Raw genomic sequence first — 20801 nt, 5'->3', positions numbered from 1 at the left:
ATGCGATTCCTATATATTAAGTCGTTCCGAAGATCCTTGCAATTTCAGCGATAGCCCGCGTCGTCTTTGGAGAAGATACAACTCCGGGTTGATTCCAGCATCTTTCGCTGTATGTAACTGATGCCTATTGTGTTTGTTATCGATAGAACCCAATTTCGGGAATAGGTTTTCCACATTTTCCCTCGCATTTTCCACATCAAATACACGGAAGATGGGGTCCGTCCCATAACGTTGTTCCCTGCACCGCAGAACAAATATGCACACATTATGGTCCCAATCGCGCTGCTAGCCGTACACAACTATTGGCAAGTAGGAGGTACTTCCCCCGTTGTCTTATTCATAGCTACCTTATACCATTTTGTCCGAATGCGGGTTTAAAGCAGAGCAGTGGTTCTGGTCTTGTAAATATAGGTATACCCATCAATAGTCCAGGACTACCATAATAAGATGTATTTGTTTCCACCAGCTGTCTGGGATGGGGCCTGCGATATCAATATAATACGTAGCTCATGGCTTAATTAGGTCAAAACCTAGCTGTTCTTTTTCAAATGGCCGACTAGCAACAATTGCATTTTCTCATTTGTGGTTTCTTTTATCTTACTGGTTTGTTACTTGTAAACTGCACATTTTCTGCACCATTCTTTCACATCTTGTTTGCAATTTACCCGCACTAGAATCGTTCCCATTCGACAAAAATTTCTGTCTGCCATCAGTCGCACTTGTACTCTACGGCGGACATTTACATAAGAAAACCCATTGCTTTGGAGCACATGCTGTTTGATGCGTAAAGTTGTTTGGCATTTTGAACAGTAGAAGAGGAATTTATATCCCATAGTGAAACGGTCACATTAGACGCTAATATCATCAAAGTGATGGGGACTAAAATCTATAAATTTCACGTCGCAAGTGTAAATCCATTGTTAAGAAGAAATATAAAAGCCTGATGACGTACCTACTTGCAGTTTTGTGTAGAAGTTATTAATCAAAAACAAAGTCCTGATATTAGTTTTTTTTTTGCTGCCGTTCATTTAAAATGTTTGCGGTTAGAAAAAGGTAGGTAAAATTTGCGGTATTAGTATAGGTTATGATTTTGTTAAATTTAAGGAGGTGACGGTGCAGTAGATTTATTTTGTTTCAAAGGGTATCCTATCACCTATGATCCGGGGTGTGTCATAGATCCAGAGAGCTATTGAAATTCAGGTTGATAGCACATATTTAAGTAACCCAACCAGTAAGTAGCATTTTGCAGTTTGTGCACATAACCCAAACCAAATGGAAATGGATTAGTAGGTACTATAGTAAGACTGTATAAGTGTATCTACCTACCAACACCCACCCATGGCATTCTCTTACATGAAATATGAATTCCATAGAGTTACTTTGCATATAGATCTTCGGATATGCTGAAGTTATACATTAAAATTCTATATTTAATAAAATTCCACAAAATAAAAAAATCTTGTACAAATTAAGACATTGATGACGTTCTACATATAATAATTATGATACTCTCAACAAATTGTAACATCATCATCACTAGAAAACACTCGAACTTAACAAATGAATGATAAATGAATTATGGACAAATGGATCACTTGTAGGTGTTACAGTGGTGCTAAGTGCTAATAATATAAATATTAAGTATACATTTTTAAATAATCCACAAGTGCAAACACATAATATATTATTACACAGCATTCAAGAATTATTATTACATTTATAAGTTACGAGTAATTGGCACTGGCTCTCCATTTTATTACAGTCTTCACACTCGCACACATACAAAACTATATACATACCTACAAACACTGAAATCTCTAGATGAACTGTCAACTTATAAAAAAGAGTCCCATTCAATATGGCAACAGGTTAGGCGTCGTACTGCATTTATCAATACAGCACAGGTACGAATTGTATTTACAATTATTAAAGTTCACATTTATCCGCGCATGCGCACTTCACACTCATAATTTTATCTACTCTATACCGTAATTTGACCTAGAATGTAGTGACTGGCTATGACCTACATTGCTCATAGGAATACTGGCTTTAACAATACATGAAAAATGGTTTTCGTGTGCATAATTCAATTTGCAATGCCACGGTGATCGTAGAAGTTTCCCATAAATTAAAACGCAGCAGTAATTTGCCAAATTTAGAAATGCTTAGACTAAAGAATAAAGTATTGTGGTGAATGTTAAAAGGCATGGCAGTGAATTTAGATGAATATAGGCTCGAGGAAACTTCGCTGATACCTTCTCTAAATTAATTGTGACAGTGCAATTACTGCCAACAGTCTTGTAAGTCACGTATTAGCACGTGAAAAGTTTTAGTTGGAAAAACGGCTTCATTCCTCTTCATGCTCAGTCTCTTCACCTGGTCCGTACATATCCGCCAATTTGTCAAATCGTGGACCCCAGGCGCCCAAGTAATCGTACTCGTGCGCTTCGTCGTCGGTTCCTGCACAAATAAATAATTGAAATTAAATTAACGTCTAATAGTGGAATACTCGAATGCTTTATAAACAACTGATCTGTGACCTTACGCGCAGTTGTCGTAATTTGGAGTCTTGAGTAGGCAGTATTTAAATCTCACGCAAATTATATAAATGCTCACCTGAGGCAAGAGAGCTTAATGAACCTGCCGTACTACCGCCCCCTTCGTACGCGTAATTCCGTAAGTCGTCAAAGGGCGGTGCATTTGGATCGCTGTCTGCCCTTTTCTTATGTTCTTCTATGAATATTCCTACGTTGGGTTCTTGTCCTACTCCAAGCATTGGCGGATCTAAGAGACAGTGTCAGAGATAAAGAAACTAGTGTCCTTTGAGATACTCACAAGCTAGTTTAGGAGGTACATATTCTGGAAGAGGTCCGCCAATAGGAATTTGTAAAGGAGTAATGTCAAAAGCGGTCATGTCGTCTTCTCCGCCACCTTCGTCGTCGTAGTTGATGATGTTCTCTCGAACGTCGTCATCCGGTCCAGGATACTTGATGTGCGCTTCTCTTCTTCTGTTATACACCACAAATACTAATACTAAGACTGCAAATAGAAATCTCATTAGTATCGGAACATTTCTATAGGCACTTATACTTAGTTGTAATTGTTAGCGCAACAAGAATAAATGTGGGCTGTAATTAATATTTGTTGCCCCAACATGAATTAGTTTACAACAAACAAACCAAACGATTTCGATTAGATTTGGGGTTGGCACCTACCTTTTATGATGTGCGACGTTTGATAATGGGATTTTTACACTGGTACACGCGCCATTTTTCACATTATTCGACTTTATGTCGTTTCTGCGCATAAAGCGGGAATTTGGGTACCAATTAACCCATAACCGAATCGTTTGTATAATGATTTAAATATTGTACATATTGAGCAAAAATAAAGAAAAAATATATTTATTTTTGCATCAACAGTAATAATGTGCTATTATTATCTAAGTAGAGAAAAAGACATTGATTGTGAAAATAATTAATAAACATTAGTGCATCTAAAGTTAAACACTACTAGCACTGATTGAGTGTGCATAATTTTTCTATAGCTTTAATATTATAATACTAGCAATATATACATACCTAGAAGCACAAAAAGACAAACAATAACAGCAATGACGAAATCTCGTGAAGGTTTAATAGCCCCTGCCAAAGCAAGCTCTAGTTCACAGTGGCCTCCTGTATAGCCTAAAGGACATTTACACTCGTACCGTTGAGGCGGATCGTGGTCTTTGCAAATACCTCCATTAATGCAGGGCATCCACATGCATTCATTTTCATTAACACAAGTGGATTCGAGAAACTTGTACCCTTGTGGACAACTACACATAGGAAAGTATTACTCACCACACCATGAAGCCATTGTTAAACTGCTCCAGCACTGAGGATGTTAGTGAAGAGTAAATGATGCAACATTCAGGCATTCGGCATAACAAAATAAAAAAGTAATAAAAAAAAGAAACATCTACGTAAACATTCCTACGCTAAAAGGCTAATGCTCACTGAGGATGATGAGCAAGCAGACGAGGATGGCAGCAAGAGCACCCATGCTGAGTTTGAGTGTTTGTCCTTCTTGGATGAGCTCACAGTTTTCGCCCCAAAAGCCGTCAGGACAAATGCAGCGATATCGTAACCGTGGCTCCTGATTGATGCATGTGCCACCATTCAAACAAGGTAAATCTAAACACTCGTCCTTGTCCATACAATCCTTACTGTCAGGTGACATGATGCGCCCCTCTCCGCAGCTGTTATTATTAATCATGCATCATCATAAAATACACACCACCACCACCAGCAATATCAATATAATTAGTATTGTTAGTAACTATTTGCTACGCATCAGTATTTTTTACTCCTCTTCTCGCACAAACTTATTTTTTGAATATATCACAAAATATAATTTGCTTCATGCTAGATTTACAAAAGCATCGCACATACAAAATGATTATATAAGGTAGGTACACACGCTAAACTACAAAGTATGGTAATTCGTCTCAGTGCCTTCGCATTAATGAAATTGTTTACAATAAAATCATTAATAATTTTGAATCGAACAAATTGCAACGTAAAACATTAAGCGGGCTTGTAACAAAGTGGGTAAGTTACCGACATTGCTACAAACGATCAAATGACGTATCACCCATCATAGGGGATGATTTTGAATTTGTGCACCTTGTTAAAGCATTTAATCAGCCTGGAAAAAGTTCTATTGTGTTTCGTATATGTAATACAGAATGATTGTGATTGCAAGAACCTATCTGCCTTGTTCCGAGTATACACAGAAAATCGCTCGTACTTTGGTAAAATGTGATACTACCATTAATGTTTTACAGGTTTTAGGTATCCATCGATTCGTTTATCTTTGATTGTTGTGTTTTTGGGGTTTTCATATAGGTTAATTGTCCATAGGGGAACGTGCTATGATGGTAAAATGAAATAATTTTCAACACCTTTAAGGGCGCATGCACCAACCTTTATGCCCCACGCTACACGTATGCCAATCATTTTGCGCTAGATTTCTTTTTACGAAATTTTCGATTTTTCACTGCAATAAATAATTAATTGAGGATTGGGATTAAAGAAAATCTTTTTAAACACGTTTTTTTATTTTTTACTGTTGCGGCTATCGATTTCGACCTTATCAGGTCATCTTCAGGTCTTCTACCTCACTTTTGGTACACTAAATTTTTCATTCCTGACATCTAATATATAACATCGTCAAAATATCACATGCACTTTCACTTCACCAAATGACGCTCGGCCTGAAGATGACCTGATAAGGTCGAAATCGATAGCCGCAACAGTAAAAAATAAAAAAAAACGTGTTTAAAAAGATTTTCTTTAATCCCAATCCTCATCATACAACACGTTTAAAGAACGATGGAACAATACATCAATCGAAATAATTAATTTTTCTGGCACATGCACCACGGGGAAAAAGTCATTTCGCATGATCGTTAATGAGCACTATCATGGTTACCAAAATTCAAACGCGCATCGTTTTAGATGGTGCCCATCATGTATGGAATATCGTATATCAGTAAATATCGAATGTATACAAAATTTTTCTATATGAAAGTTTTATTTCCCATAATAAGGCAGTATTCAGTTGTTTTTATTTCAGAAAACAAATAAGTAACGAAAAACAATTAATTTTTTTTACATCTCAGGCTCGTTTGATAGTGATTTTTTTCTCTTTTCGATGATATAACATGTTAGTATCCTTATTCAAAACAATTTTTCCAAAAAATTTATTATAATTTGATGAATAACATTAATCCAGATATCCTCAATCAAAATAAAACAATTCAACGTGTACGTTTCTTATTAAACCTTGAAGACAAAACGAAATTAGCAGTAAAATATGACTTTCATCGCAATGAATGTTCAAAATGTTCACCATTAACCAACGTGCTACGTGGTACGTAATTAAAAAGAGATAAAAACTCTCTATCAAATGAGCCTAATGAAAGTGTGCATGGCTATTTAAAAAAATTCAATTGTTTCTTGATATCCATTTGTTTTCAGAAATAAAAACAATGGAATGCTGCCTTATTATGGGAAATAAAATGCTAAACAACTTTCATATAGAAAAATTATGTATACAGTCAATATTTACCGAGATATATACGAGGATTGTTCAATAGAAACACGTTTAGAGGCTGTACAACATTTTCTATTCAACGATTTCAAAAGAAGTCTCCATTAACATTAAGGCATGAATCCCACTGTTGTACTAATCTGTAAATTCCGTGCTGGTAAAATTCTTGAGGCTGCTTAGGGAACCATTCTCTAACCGCAAACTCTACCTCAGCGTCCGATTTGAACCGCCGTCCTTTTAGTAATTGCTTTATTAATGGGCCAAAAACAGGGTAATCGCAAGGTGACAGGTCGGGACCTGTAAGGCGGATGTTGTAAGACTTCCCACTTCATGCGACTAAGCAGTTCTTGAATCGGCTGGGCTACATGTGGTCGGGCATTATCATGCAGAAGAATGACACCATTTGTGAGCTTCCCGGGACGCTTATTCTTGATGCTGACCCGTAAGCGTTTCAGAGTGTCTGTATATCGCATATACAGCTTTCATTCTCGTATAAATTTTCGTTGGCTGACGTCCTTCAGCGGCCAAAAATTAAATAACCGCACGCAAGTTGTCTTTGGATGGATTTTCTACCATGGATGCCATTTTCAAACGCAGTCCCAACGCTTAGAAAAGAGCAAACTGCAAATAGTTTTGTCACAAATAGTTTTGTCAGACGCTTTACTAGTATGTAAGCAAACAATTTAAACAAATTAATTCGGTTGCCATGACGACCAGGTCATGGCTGCATAGATCAAACGTGTTTCTATTGAACAATCCTCGTACTGTATTCCATACATAATGGGCACCCTCGTGGGCACCCTGTATACAACCAAACCAAAGGCACCTCCTTTACATGTTTCAATTGAAGAGATACCTCTTCCAGAACCTAGTAAGAGAACTCATAAACGGCAAGGTTCTCAAAAAGCAGCAATACTACCCCATACAACAAAGAATTGGTGATCAAAACAACATCCAAGAAAAATGGCACAAAGTTATCCAGTCAACCATCAAAATCGTCAACCTTGAGATGACTGCCATAATTGAAACGAACGTAGAAGAGTATGGAATTGTCATATTGTGATGAATGTACTTTCGGGGACATGGTCCAATGCAGAGCCGTACATTAGGACACCGCCGAAAAAGTCCGACCTAAAGGGCGCAACAGTTTTATTTTATATATCAAAATAGCGTTAGGTGGTACAATATATCTGACTTTACCATACATGAATTGTAGGTAGGTAATAAGGGAGTGAAATTCCATTAAAGGCCTGTATTCATATAGCAAACGAATTCGACCGAATGGGTTCGTCCTAGTTTTCCAAAATTCGTTCAACGTTAAAATATCTGCCCACATACCTCCGAACAAGTACTTTCTCAAGCACTCGTTTATTTGGGCGGATGTATACGCAGGAAGTAGCAATTGCGAATACTGTGGGAAGCCGTACACACTGGAAAATAGACCTAACAAATTCTTTAATGCAAACATATTCGTTTGCTTGTGATTGGTTGTACGATCATATTGGCCGAACGAATCCATTCGGCCGAATTCGTTCGCTATAGGAATACGAGCCTTATATGAAGTCATGTAAGCCATGATGGGGGGCTTGCGTTTCTCAAGAGACCAAAATGTGCCTCAGACGCGTCTAAAAAAATTAATAGGCGACTAGTTTGACTATTCGCAGGAGTCGTTGGTTCCGATTAGGGTGCTGTTTGATTGGTCCTCACGTTTATTTGACGGTAATTTCCTAAATGTTTTTCGATACAGATTGCACGTTAGTGTCGCTTTGAACTCCATAGGCCAGTCATCGGAAATAAGTCCGGAAGTATTGAAATTTTGCAGGTTTGGATGTCCAGAACTAAAATTCACAAAATGCACAATCCGAGACATGCCGCCGGCGCCGCCATCTTGCCAAGATGGCGCCCAAAAATGGTTTTTTGCAAATATCTTCAAAACTGCGGAAAAGTATTGAAGAGGCAGAAATTTCCTACAAGAAAAGTTCTTAGCATATTTTTGCTAAAGTAAGCCGTTTAGGCTCAACAGCTGATTGAATGACAACATATTCTGTTAATTTCTATAAACTGCCCCTATCTCCATATACCTATGCGTATAAATTTATCTTTTATAGTAAAACGGGCTTATTGAATTGGTTTCTCGTTAGGTATATTTATCATTTACTGACTCAACGGCACATTCCTGGCATAAGTGCAGATGCCGATGTGCGCCCCTGCAATAAAGCGCCACCAGAGGGCGCTGGCTATTTACCCGTCATCTCGCTACAAGGCGCCTCGAAGCAGATCGTTTGTCGTGTCGCTTAATAGTTGTACTGATTCGGTAATAAGCGTGTTTGGTAATAGATTCGAAAAAGTGTTACGTTTCGCAACGTATTTAGCGTTTACGTGTTGATTTTACTTGACAATAGTGCAAGTGTTAATAAATTGATTGTATTATTTCTTTTATTATAGCTTCGATTGAAAAGTGTTTTGTTTGTGACGAAAGTCTTTCGCAGGGTAAAACTGTGAAGGTGAAAGAAGGGGGTTTGAATACTTTTAGACGATTAAGTTTGAAGAGAGAAAACGGAAAAATAACTTATTTAATTTAAGATATGGAAATCAACGAGCAAGGTGCGTCTGGCCTTTGCCAAAGATAATTTAGTACATAAGTGGATTAGGCCTACCGGGGAAATTACGTTAAAAAAAAACGCGTCGTGTACTTTATCTCTTGGGTGGTGTGGAAACAAGTATAGCATTTTAAATCGAAATTAATTGATTATAAATTATTAACATGGATTAATTAATGAATTAATCGATTAATTGAATAAAAGATATGCCATTATTTCGTGATAAATATTTACTAGGAACATATATTATAGGAAACTTCCTCCTCTTCAATTTTGCGCTCTACATACTTTTTCGAAAAACGCATAGTTTTGGAGATATTTGCAAGAAACAGTTTTTGGGCGCCATCTTGGCAAGATGGCGGTATGTCTCGGATTGTGCATTTTGTGAATTTTAATTGTAGATCCCAAAACATAAACCTACAAAGTTTCAAAACTTCCGGACTTATTTCCAGGTAAAATCCCCAATGACTGGCCTACCAAGCATGATGTTGCGGTAGAACACGAGTCCAAGCGCGTAAGATTAGGTGTGAAATTAGGTTAACTATGGTGTAGTCAGGCTGAAATCCAAGTTCGGCCATTGATTTTCGTCATCACAGTAGCCACAGAATTACAAAAAAAAACTGTGACCGAGGAGTCCGAGAACCAAGATAGTATAAATTCAGGTGCAGCGAAAATCCGCGCCCAAAATGAATCAAAAGAATGTAAGTAAACCTCCATACTTTCTACATCCGCATAAATTTAACAACAGTCCTAAACAATCGATAGATACCCAAACGTCTCTAAACAGTTTGTGAACCATTAAATGTTGCGGGTATAGTATTTTCATATTGACCTGTTACTCAATTACTGTTACCCTGTATACTCTTATTACTTATTTACTGGGCCCTGAATGAAATGCAAAATTTTACTGAATACTTAAGATGGTTACCATACCATACAAAAGAAACGACAGACAAATAGTGATGGTATCCATTAGAATCCGAAACTGTGTTCAACACTATCATGTCAGCGTTTAGGACTAAAAGATGTGTAATATTTTTTCTTATGCCTCCCTTCAAAGGTGATATCTTTTGCTATTAGCGTCAGTGTGAGATGAAAGGGTAGTATTTTATATTATTCAGTTCCTTTGTATTGCTCTTGAACATTAATTTTGCCCATTGATGGAGGTCATAAGAAAAACTGTTTAAATTACACTCGCGAAAACGACCTTTTACACCAGTCGGCTTCGCCTCATGTGAAAAGTATCGCTTTTTGTAAATTCATTGGGCGCATGCATAAAACAAAAGTGCTTTTCTAAAGATAAACGCCCTTTTCACAATTGCACAAAATGAATGTAGGTTGCTGATACCAACAAAAATTATTATAACAACTGTTAGGGCAACTTACGTGCATTCGTAATCGTTCCAAAGGTCGACGCACTCGAAAGGTTCCGGACAAATGACGTTCGCGCAAGGTTTATTCGATGGACAATTCCTTTCCAAATTTCTGGCCATGGTAGCTTGGCCCCATTGTGTCCCATTCATAGCAGGCGGCAGTGGAAGATGTTTGCCTTCTAATCGTATGTCATCCAAACAACCTAACAACAAATTTGCAATACACTAACACCATCACTGTAGAAATCCCGTACCTTTAGAATAATCGGCGTATACTTCAAAGGTACGAACGCCGGTGTATTCAGCTTTCCCGCCGGAATAAACGCCTTCCTGCTTGTCAACAAGCAGCCACTGGTGGCCGACAAAGTTAAAGGTTTCGTTGTATCGTCTGCCTTCTCCGCTATCCAGCTCTAGAATAGCTGCGGATCCGTACCTGCTCACTCTAGCGACATGCCACTGTCCGTCGTCTACCGCAACGGCGTTCAACCACAAATCTTTCTCTTCGGTTCGTAGCGAGTTCAGATTGTATCTGAAGTGTAATCGGGAATCTTTGATTTCTAAAATGCCGTACTCCCGGTTGTGTTGATCCGCAACTCGGAATAACTCCCCGTATTCTTCGCGGGTACGAAACCTCAGCTGTATTTGCGTGGAAAACCGATCAGGTTCGAAGCTCAGCGCGTACTTCACATAAGATTGCGGTTTGAAGGTCGTAGGTATCGTAGCTATGGTACAAGAAGGTCCAGTCCATCCCGGACGACAATGGCATTTGGCCTCCTGAAAACTGCCCATGCAAGTGCCGTGCTCCCAGCAGCGCGCGGTTGCTTCGGAACGCCCACAAACTTCTTCAGTTTGGGGACAACCCGCCACGCTATTTCTTGACAGACCGGGATGAGCTAGGTCGTACAGTTTGGAATTGTGGAATAAATTCCGAATGCATCCGTCGAAACCTTTCCCCACTGGCATGTACTGCCAGTGGTAGTGGGTGGGGTCGAATTGTTCGACGTACAGACCACCAAGTTGCAAGGGAGAGTTCACGTTAAGATATTCGTTGAACGGTGGGATGGTACCTTGAGCTTGGCAGCTGCTGTCGTCGAATTCTGGCGGGGTACCATCTTCTAACTCGGCGATTTCCGCCGATTTACAGTAGTCAACCACCATTCGCACATTTTCCGTGTCCCAAAAGATATCTAGCCTGTGCCATTCCCCATCGTCAAGACTCTTCTTCGTTTTGACTCGCAATTCTAGAGTTCCCGAACCGAAATCCATCAACAATCTAGGAAACCCACGTTCGAGTTCCACGGCAATGTAGTCGGAGACCATCGTTTCTTCCATTTCTGGGGGAACTATGGGACCGTTGTAAAGGAGAAGGCCGTCGGATTTTCGGGTAATAAATTCGAAACTGAGATGTGATCTATCGCACATTTCAAGGGCGGGGTACCACGCCCAGCCGTTTCCTCGAAAACTACGCGAGGTTTGCTGACACCTTGGGCCGTTGTACGCCACTGGACACGAGCAACTCAAAGAATAACGCGTTTCTATGCACCGACCACCATTGTAACACGGATTATTTCTACAATTTTCCTCTTTACTAAAGTTTCTAGCCCCACAAGTACATTCAGCTAAAACATCAACGCGAACTCCCACCAACGCGGTTTTATTCGCGTTCACCATATAAGGCAAGGCACTAATATCTAAAGTATTTGTACAAGATCCTTCACACATTTGATTTTCGTACAGACACTCGTCTATTCCGACCATTGTTATATTTACTCCAACGTCCTTTTCTATCTCTTCCCTATGCATTAAGACTAATCCGTTCAATCTGACGGGTTTATAGTACAACTTTTCATGGGCAGAGAACCTAACATCAGTCACTGGTGGATGCTTCCTTCTCAACTGAATACTGAACACGTCAACGTTGTCCCGATCCGTATTCAGTAAATCGGCGATTTTATCCTTGAATTTCTCAGCTTTGCTCTTTGATAAGCTTTGCGTTTTGTAATTCCAAATTCTAATGAAATCCTCATCGGTGATACCCGCAATTCTGACGGAGCCCGAATTCACGACCGCCTCATGGGGTATTTCTTTAACTGTGATTGTCACATTTGCGGGTACGTCGGTTTGCGTGTGCTTCCTATCGTAGACCTTAAATCTCAAATGATACTTTCCGTCCTTCGTACCATGCTTCATAATAATCATGCCGGTGTCTTCGTTCAATTTGAACCGCGGATGTTCGACACCCTCCCAATAAAATTTCTTGTCGGGAAGATCCCAATCGTCTAAATCGTAAACGTACACCCTACCGATTTCGGTATCGGGACCCTGACCTTGGTAGTTATATACAAATATTTCCTTCGATCCCGGTTGCATTTTGTGATCGTTTACGTCACCGATTACAACTGTTAATGTGCTTGTTCCGGTCATCGCGGGATTGCCGTGATCTTTAATAACGATAGGGATTAGGTATTCCTTTTGATGTTCCCTATCAAACGACCTAAGGGATGAAACAATTGCCATACCGTCTCCGTTTGCACCCTCTGTAAATGAATTATCATTTTATTGCTAATGTAAACGGAAGGGCAAGTGCGCTGAAACTAATACTCACTTTGATCCTGCTCTACTTTAAATGACGCCCTTATTATATCATCGGCGCCTGGATCCAATCTAAACTGGAAAGGTGGCCCGTTGCTCTTGGATCTGTCGTCGTCATCCGTTGCCAGTATCTCAACAACTTTTCTTGGGGGCACGTGTTCGGGAAGCACCGGTCGATAATCCTTAAGGAAGGTGGGTGCGTTGTCGTTAATGTCCTGAACAATCACGGTTAAAGTTGCCGTTGCCGTTTTTGGCGGAACCCCGTCATCTATTGCTAAGATTTTGACTTGATGTCTAGGCGTTTCTTCCCTATCGAGTGATCGTTGTATGCTGACCGTTCCCTCTTGGTTGATTGAAAATTGACGTTTACGGTCGGAAGTTCTGTCGATCGCGTAGGACACTTTGCTTTTACCACCTTGGTCGGGATCGGTTGCTTTGAAGGTCTCCAAGCTCTTGCCCACTTCGGCGTTTTCGTACACGGACACCTCGATGTTTGGTCTTTCAAACTGTGGTTTGTTGTCGTTAATGTCCCTTAATTTCACTACAACCCAAGAGTAGGCAACATGGTATTTGTCATTGTCGTTGTCCTCTCCCTTATCATTGACTTGAATACGAAACCTAAACCCGTTACTTTGCAAGAGATCTTCATAGTCTAACGGTTGCACTATCTTCAAAGAGCCCGTACCGTCGTTGTTACGCACCATTGTAAATTTATCCGCACCATATCCGCTATTTTCAATCACTTTGTACTGGAATTTGTTCGTTTCGTCTTCATCGTGGACTGTTACAGTAAGTATAGGCATTTCTGGAAGACTAGTCCCATCAGTTTCATCGACCTCCGTAAACCACTCGTCTTTAGTAAACTGAGGCGGCATGTCGTTAATATCCTTAACGCGTATCGACGCCGTCCCCGTACCCTTTAACCCTCCCCCGTCCATTGCGACCACTTGTATCGAGTAATCAGGCGTCCTTTCCCTATCCAAACAACACACAGCCGTTTTTATCACCCCCGTTTCGGACTCGATTTCAAAAATAGGCGAACCCGTCTCCTCCTCTATAACATTCTTCTCTATAGAATACACTAAACGCGCGTTGGTACTCTCGGACGGATCGTCGTAGTCGACCGCCGTCATTGTCATCACGACCATACCGGCCGTTCCGTTTTCGGTAACGTTACCAAAGTAAACGCCCTGCGGAAAGATCGGGGCGTTATCGTTTATGTCCTTTAAGTTCACTTGCACGTCCGCGTAACCGACCAAACCCTCCCCACCTTCGTCTTGAGCAAACACTGTGAACCTCCACTGCGGCCTTCCATTGGGTTGGTCCCTGTCCAAAGTCTGTAAAAAAATTATGTTCCTGTTTAGTCGTATGCGGATCTTTGGTTAGATGATGCCGGACCAATTTCTGATTTTACCGGTTTAACCTGGTCGGAAGCTTTTACTACAATTGCTAGTGTTATTGTTTCCACTTACCAACCCGGTTAGTTCAGTTAAATTATCGTAAACCTTACTATGAATTTCGTATCCAATGTTGTGTCTTATTATTTTCTGATTCCAACTTTTAAAAAGAGACCTCTACTACATCTATACTTACTGGATGTTATAAAATGGGAAATCTTTTTTTATGAACTTGTGTTCCCATTTTGTGCTACTTTTGCAGTATCGCAAGTTGTATGCTCTTATTGTTTGTTGTAAAATTGACTATTATTCATCATCATACACCTTTTGTGCTATTATCGATTTTGTGCCCAAACATTAAGCTTATTTTGAGCTATTATTTCCCATATGATACAAGTTTTGTCGAGAGTTTTGTGCTCTTATGGTTCTCGAGAGGTTCAATTTAAATCCTCATTTTATGAAATCAAAAGTTATGGGAAATTTTTCCGCAGTATACCAGGTTCTGTTTAAATTTAGTATGGAGGTACCGTGATATGAATTAACACCACGCAAGTAAACCAAAATTAGTGAATTTTTTGGGTACCTATACCAATTATATGAGGGGGTGGATCGTGTGACGCACCATAGGGTACAGGGTGCCCAACGACGAACTAAGACTTTAAGGCAAATAGATTAATTTATTAGAAGTAGGTCGGGACGTTTCCTTTAAAATATGATCAATGTCGTACGACTTACGATTTTACTTACAATTTGCCAAGTTACATATCTGACAGTTTTGAATTGAACAGTCCCCGTTATAAATTTTATCCATTCCATTAAAGACAAAAGAGGCAAGTTAAGCCACTGTATATGTCTTGGCGCGAATCCTAATAATTCAAATTGCAAAAGGACGAAGGCTCGCAAGTAGATGCGCCGCATTATGGTTTTTTCATCGACCGAGAAAGATAAGAATGCGGAAATTTTATTATGAAGGCGGCAGAACGTAGCTAGCTTGCAGTGAGTGCCTCAGAATTAACACAATCATTGCGAAGGAAATTAAATTCTCCGATGTTGTCGTACAGGTTGAAAGGTATTGCAATATAATTGTAAAATGCATGTTTGGAGAAGTAAGCATATTTCCTGGAAAGTTTTCAATAGTTCATTGAAGACCCTAGAGCTACTCTTGGTTGTAAGAGGGCAATTTTTATTTGAATTTTGATTTGCATGTCTTAACGTTTTAATTAAATTTCACTCTTCTCCATTTCTTATGTTGTTTTAATCGATCCTCCTAGCGCTACACACACACATCCTCGAGAAAACTCCTTTCAGAATACAACGTAGGCCCTATTTTATTTTTATTTATTTTTTTTATTTTATTGCCTTTATTTTATAGTGGGCGGAGTGTTAGCAATTTGTTACTCTTTCCACTCAACCCACAATACAATCACAAACAACCATGCCTTACCTGGGATTCGAACCCAGGACCCTTGTAGCCAAACTATCACAATCATGTTCCGTGGGGCTTTAGTTAGTTTTGGCGGGAGTTTCGATTTTTGATTTGGAGATTACGCAGTAGCTTCGCGGCTAAAAAAACCTACCTCTTACTATTATCATTGAATAATAAGTCTGAATATTATTCAATGCTATTATTTAGCAAGTGTTCAAAAAATGTATACAGGGTGTTCAAGAATTCATGTCAAAGTTATGTTTTAAATTTTGTGTGTGTTCTGACTACTCTGTAAAACCAAATTTAACTAATACTAACAGAAATGTTACAACGGGTGCAAAAACCTTTGGTCGAAACGGCAGTAGTATAAAACCAAAATGTATTAGTTAAGACAGGCATATGCAACTTTTGTCCGTGGATACCCTGTATACATCACATGTACGGGTCATTTGCAATTAAATTAATTTAATCGAATGCATAATTAGGCGCCTATTATGTGCCGTGTAAACAGAATTTTGCGCCCGTATAGAAAGTGTGTTATTTGAAAAATGAAGTTGACCTGGCCAACTTCACAGAGTGGCTAACTTTCTCATAAATGATTTTTCTTATGCGGAAATTAAGCCCCAATTATGCGCCTTGCCCTTAAATAAAATAAGTTATTTCAAAAACCATTATCTCGGGAAATTTCACGTAGTCGCGGATTCTTTAATAAATTAATAAATAATAAATTAAGCAATAATAATGCGCCTCTTTGTGCAGTTGAAATGAAAGTTTGCGCCCTAATCGAAAATGAGTTATTACTGCGAACACACCACTATCCCTCGCATAATTTCATTTATGGAAAAATAAAATGAGCTGAGGAACGTAAAATTTTCAACGGCACAAAAGGGCGCATAATTTACGCTTAATTTCTGTATTATACAAAATCGATTATGAGAAAGTCCGCGGCTCTGTGACAATGGCCGGGCCATCTTAATGTTTGAAATCACTTACTTTTTTACAAGAGCGCATAATTTAATTTAAGCAACGCAAATTAACGCATAATTGACGCCTAATTATGGAGTCGATTCAAAAAATAATTCCAAATGATCCGGCTCATGATATTTGTATTACGGCAAGGAACAGATGATTGTAGGCAACCAAATGGCAAGTCTGTTTTCGACTGTGAAACATCCTGTTTTTTTCTGTTCCCGTTCCCGTGGGAATTTCGGAAAGTGTTACATCAGAAATCTTCGCGAGCATACGTAATTGATACGCTTGTCCGTCCATTTTTTCGCCTCTCGCCTGAAATCGACGGCATAGGTTCTTCTAGAGCCGTGGAAGATCTCGCTTTGACGCCATGTATTAGTTATATTGGTGATTTAAAGTGAAGGAAAAGAGAAAAATTGTTTTTTTACGTTTTTCGTTCAAATTTTTAGGAAATTTTCTTTTATACAAACGTTGTCATGATAATAACAAACGCAAAAAAGTATTATCTCATCTAATTATCTGCAACGCAATCAAAAATCAACATCAGTGTGGCAGCAAAGGTTTGGTTTAGGGGGGTGGAGGCTTGTAATAATATATCGAAAAGGCTGAAACCGTACTTAAGTGTATCGATTATTATCGCCCACAGAAAGATATTAATTAGGGGCTCTGCACCAAAAAATTAAAAGAATGACACATTAAAATGGCGTTTTAAACAAGTTTTCATTCAAAAATCAATTGATTTCAAAAAAGTTTCATTAAAAAATCAATAAATAAATGTATTCCAAGTTTTACTTATAGAGAAATTTAAATTGAGACACTGGACAAGTTTTGTTAACCAAACTTTTGATAAAGTAAACTGACAAAACCTTCATATTCAACGGTCTTTGACCACCTTGCCCTCTCCCCAGTGCCCTATACCTTCCGCTTGCTATGCCACTGGTATCAGTAAATGCGTTTCTTCGATTTCATAACTCCAAATCACTGACTTTTCTATAAAAGTACCTACTCCTTTTTCCTGATTTTTCCAAAAAATTAAGAATGATGGGGAACCAGTTCCAGATTGTTTCCTTTGAGTACTACCAGAAAAAAAACAAAATTTGCGAGTTTAATTTTTCCTCTGCCACTACAACACATAAAATAATGGGATTAGTGGATTTACTAGGTTTATGGGTACACCTTCTTTGATTTTTTCATAAATTCCTACCTTAACATGGCTCAAATTCTAATCTTGACGAATCTTGGTATCTCGATACTTTTTAACATGACAATAACCCCGAGATATGGTCAGATTTCAATTTTTTTCGACATAAAATTCACTGTAATATTCAAGTGACTGGTAGAAACGCATTAAATATACTGAAACCAACCACCGCGCCGTGTACCTACATACATTATATTTGCGCAAAGCGAACGCATTTTCGAATACATTTAGACGACTTCGTCGATAAAATGCATAGAACTCTTTTTGAAAAGATGTCAAATTTTGTGAAGGCCATTTTACGCAAGAACCATCTTGGGGTAGGAATTTTGGAAAAAATTATGCTAGGCTAAAACATCCTCTTATCTTTTTTGAAGCCTCTTGTTTTGTTCCTATCACCTAATATTTTGAACATACTTAAGAATAAACCCTGTAAACTCTTTCGTATTTAATAATGTACCCCTTTACACCTACAAAAAGGCGGGCTGCCCGATTTAAAAAAACCTAAAAAAACGTTTTCCAACCGTCGCGAACCAGCCTCTTTTTTTCGTTAATTCCAGTATTTAACGAAACACCAGTTCATTATAAAAAATCTCATTCTCTCCAGGACTTTCAAATAAAGGCACCAATCCCAATTACACTTAATGACGCAGGCTTCGAAGGAACGTAGGTACCAAACGTCCCCACTTACGCCGAAATATGTAAAGCTTCGAAACACCTTAATTAACTTTCTCCCGATATCGACAGTTCTTATCGCATACATTTCAATAAACCTTTTATAAAATACGCAAATCCTAACTCCTACCACAAGTGTCTTATATTAAAGCACCACAGTATAGAATAACTTAAAAATTATAGTAGGATAAGATGTAAATGATTATAGCAGTAGTGCAACATGAACCGAAATTTAAGTATATACGTAGAGATTTAACTTTTGACATAATCGCTTGCAGGGTCCAAGTTGGAAACTCACTCTAAAAAGTTATAGAGCTCAAGAGCATAGTAGCACAACCTTTGTATATGGTAGCACAAAATTAGCATACAACTAGGATCCGGAAAAGTTTCCGCTTAAAAGTTATAACATCAAAATGAGTACAAAATAAAGGTGCAAAAAGATTTTCAATATGACAACGTCAAGTTGGAGTCCTATTGCAAACATTTGAATAACCCGAAAGCGGTAATAGCACCGAATTGTATTATAGGTAATGGTAAAATCAGAAATTGATATCGGCGTGGTACTCCCACTTCACAGATCTCTTTCGTCCGTGATAATAAGCAACGATCACTATGTAATTCGCAAGGATGCTTAATACATAAAGGAAGTGTAAAGTTTTAATTCGACACTTCCCTTAATGAAAAAGAACATAGAATACGCTCTACTAATACAGTATTTCGAAACAACATTGAGATTCATTGTGAACAAAGGACTTTTGAACAAAGTTTCCGCAATTACGAATTCCATTCCTCTATTTCGCAGTGAGAGTTCTAATAAGTAGCCGGGAAAGGCTGAGTGTAAACTTTTTGAACAACACATAAGCTTTTTGTTAGCCAAGATGGGATACCAAAAGGATTTATCTGTAAAATGGAGACATTTTAATTAGAAACTTCAAAGCCAAATACACTCAGTTGGGGTGATTCACAAAATAAATAGCATTCTCTGATATCCAAGTATGAAACTGAAAAGTGAAAAATATTCCTGACTTGAATCTTCATATTTGTTACAAAATTAATAATTGGATCACGTACTTACCTTTAAAACAAAAATTTCTCCGGTCGTCCTATTAATGTCAAATTTGCTATTGGCTGGATTATCCGGATCGATACCCTGGCCGGTGAGAAAGTAGACAATATTTTGGGGTCGGTCTTTGTCGCCATCCGTTGCGGTAACCTGTATTTCCCACAAAATGTTAGTAACCTTTCTCATTAACCTCTACAGAGGCGTTATATAACACAAATGTCAAACTTAATACATGTTTGTTAGCACACTATTAAGATAAACGCGGCTGTAGAACGTAGCTGCTGTGCTTTTTGAACGTATAAAAGAGGATTTATATCTTTATTCTTCTCTGGAATTGTCTATAAAGTGCTTTATATAAACATTAGCATTCATATCACTTTAGTAACACTAAATCAAGGTGCCTCCCTGATTTGCGTGATTTCGCCTCATACATACGTTTCGCAAGGGAAGGATAATTAAGAAATGAAAGCGAAGCTGGGGGTTACGTAAACAGAGAGCTACTTTGAAGTTTATATAACGTTGTATGAGCACCTAGCTTTTATGAAAATTTTATATATAAGAACTTTGACGATCAAACAATAAACGGCGAAGTTTGAACTGTTCCAGTTTAATAAGTATCCTCCTATTTGCTTATCAAACAATGTAATGCTTGAACTCTATCTTACCAAACCGGTAGCTTTCGGTTTATTTGCACGAAAAATATTTGCTAATTGGAAAAATATCTAGACTTCTCCGAAATGTTGTTTTGAAAAGTTCCAACCACTTTCATTTGAAGGGAAACGTCACACGACTGAATAAAATTTTTTTTTAACAAGAAAAGTTTGTAGGTTCCACTTTTCACCGCTATAACGCCAAATTGTTGATTTTAAAACGTTGCCTCAAGTTTTAAGTATTTCAGTTTTATAATGCCATAAACTCTTTCTTTCCATATTTACCGAAAAGCTTACCTCCGATTTGTTTCGATATTCCGATAAGCTTTTCTGAAGTTTTTTTTTGTTTTCTCTGCACAGCCGCTTTGTTAGTCGTGTTGACGGCTTTTAAAACTTTTTAATTTACGAACGCAACAGTATATAATTGGTTAAACTCATACTAAACTTTTTCGCCCAGCAATTAAACTATATGTATATATTCAATTTTATAATTTCGTTATATAGCATAACACAACTCCGGTAACCCCCGTAATTAAATTACCAAAACGTTTGACGGTACTCTCACAGACTATTACTTTTCTTCCACCGAGAAAAGCTTCCCGAAATTTTAATATTTGGATTTTGTTGGTGAAAAGGTAAAGGCGAAAGAAAGGAGAAAGCGAATTACTGATCAGCGTTTCGAAATAAAGAACGTGCCTTTACGATAAAAAATAAATTAGCCCTTTGATAACACATTTTTTGTCTGTTCTTGTTGTTGCG

At 38.3% G+C, this 20801-nt stretch overlaps 1 protein-coding gene across 1 annotated transcript in view; it reads right to left on the bottom strand.

Moving 5' to 3' along the window:
* Positions 1 to 1341: 1341 nt before the first annotated feature.
* Positions 1342 to 20801, bottom strand: part of LOC116166408 (neural-cadherin) — a 154811-nt gene continuing 135351 nt past the window's right edge. The window contains exons 5-12 of the mRNA XM_031481361.1: positions 19405 to 19542; positions 12678 to 14001; positions 10327 to 12609; positions 10086 to 10275; positions 4002 to 4243; positions 2836 to 3039; positions 2617 to 2784; positions 1342 to 2460 (exon numbers count right to left, since the gene is read on the bottom strand). Coding sequence (XP_031337221.1) covers positions 2348 to 2460; positions 2617 to 2784; positions 2836 to 3039; positions 4002 to 4243; positions 10086 to 10275; positions 10327 to 12609; positions 12678 to 14001; positions 19405 to 19542 — 4662 coding nt within the window. The 3' untranslated portion in view covers positions 1342 to 2347. The remainder of the gene's footprint in view (positions 2461 to 2616; positions 2785 to 2835; positions 3040 to 4001; positions 4244 to 10085; positions 10276 to 10326; positions 12610 to 12677; positions 14002 to 19404; positions 19543 to 20801) is intronic.

The sequence above is a fragment of the Photinus pyralis genome, unplaced genomic scaffold (assembly GCF_008802855.1).
Source record: "Photinus pyralis isolate 1611_PpyrPB1 unplaced genomic scaffold, Ppyr1.3 Ppyr1.4_LG3b, whole genome shotgun sequence".
In the NCBI taxonomy this organism is placed as follows: Eukaryota; Metazoa; Arthropoda; class Insecta; order Coleoptera; family Lampyridae; genus Photinus; species Photinus pyralis.
The sequence above is the reverse complement of the archived record's forward strand: the minus strand, read 5'-3'. Positions and strand labels throughout refer to the sequence as shown.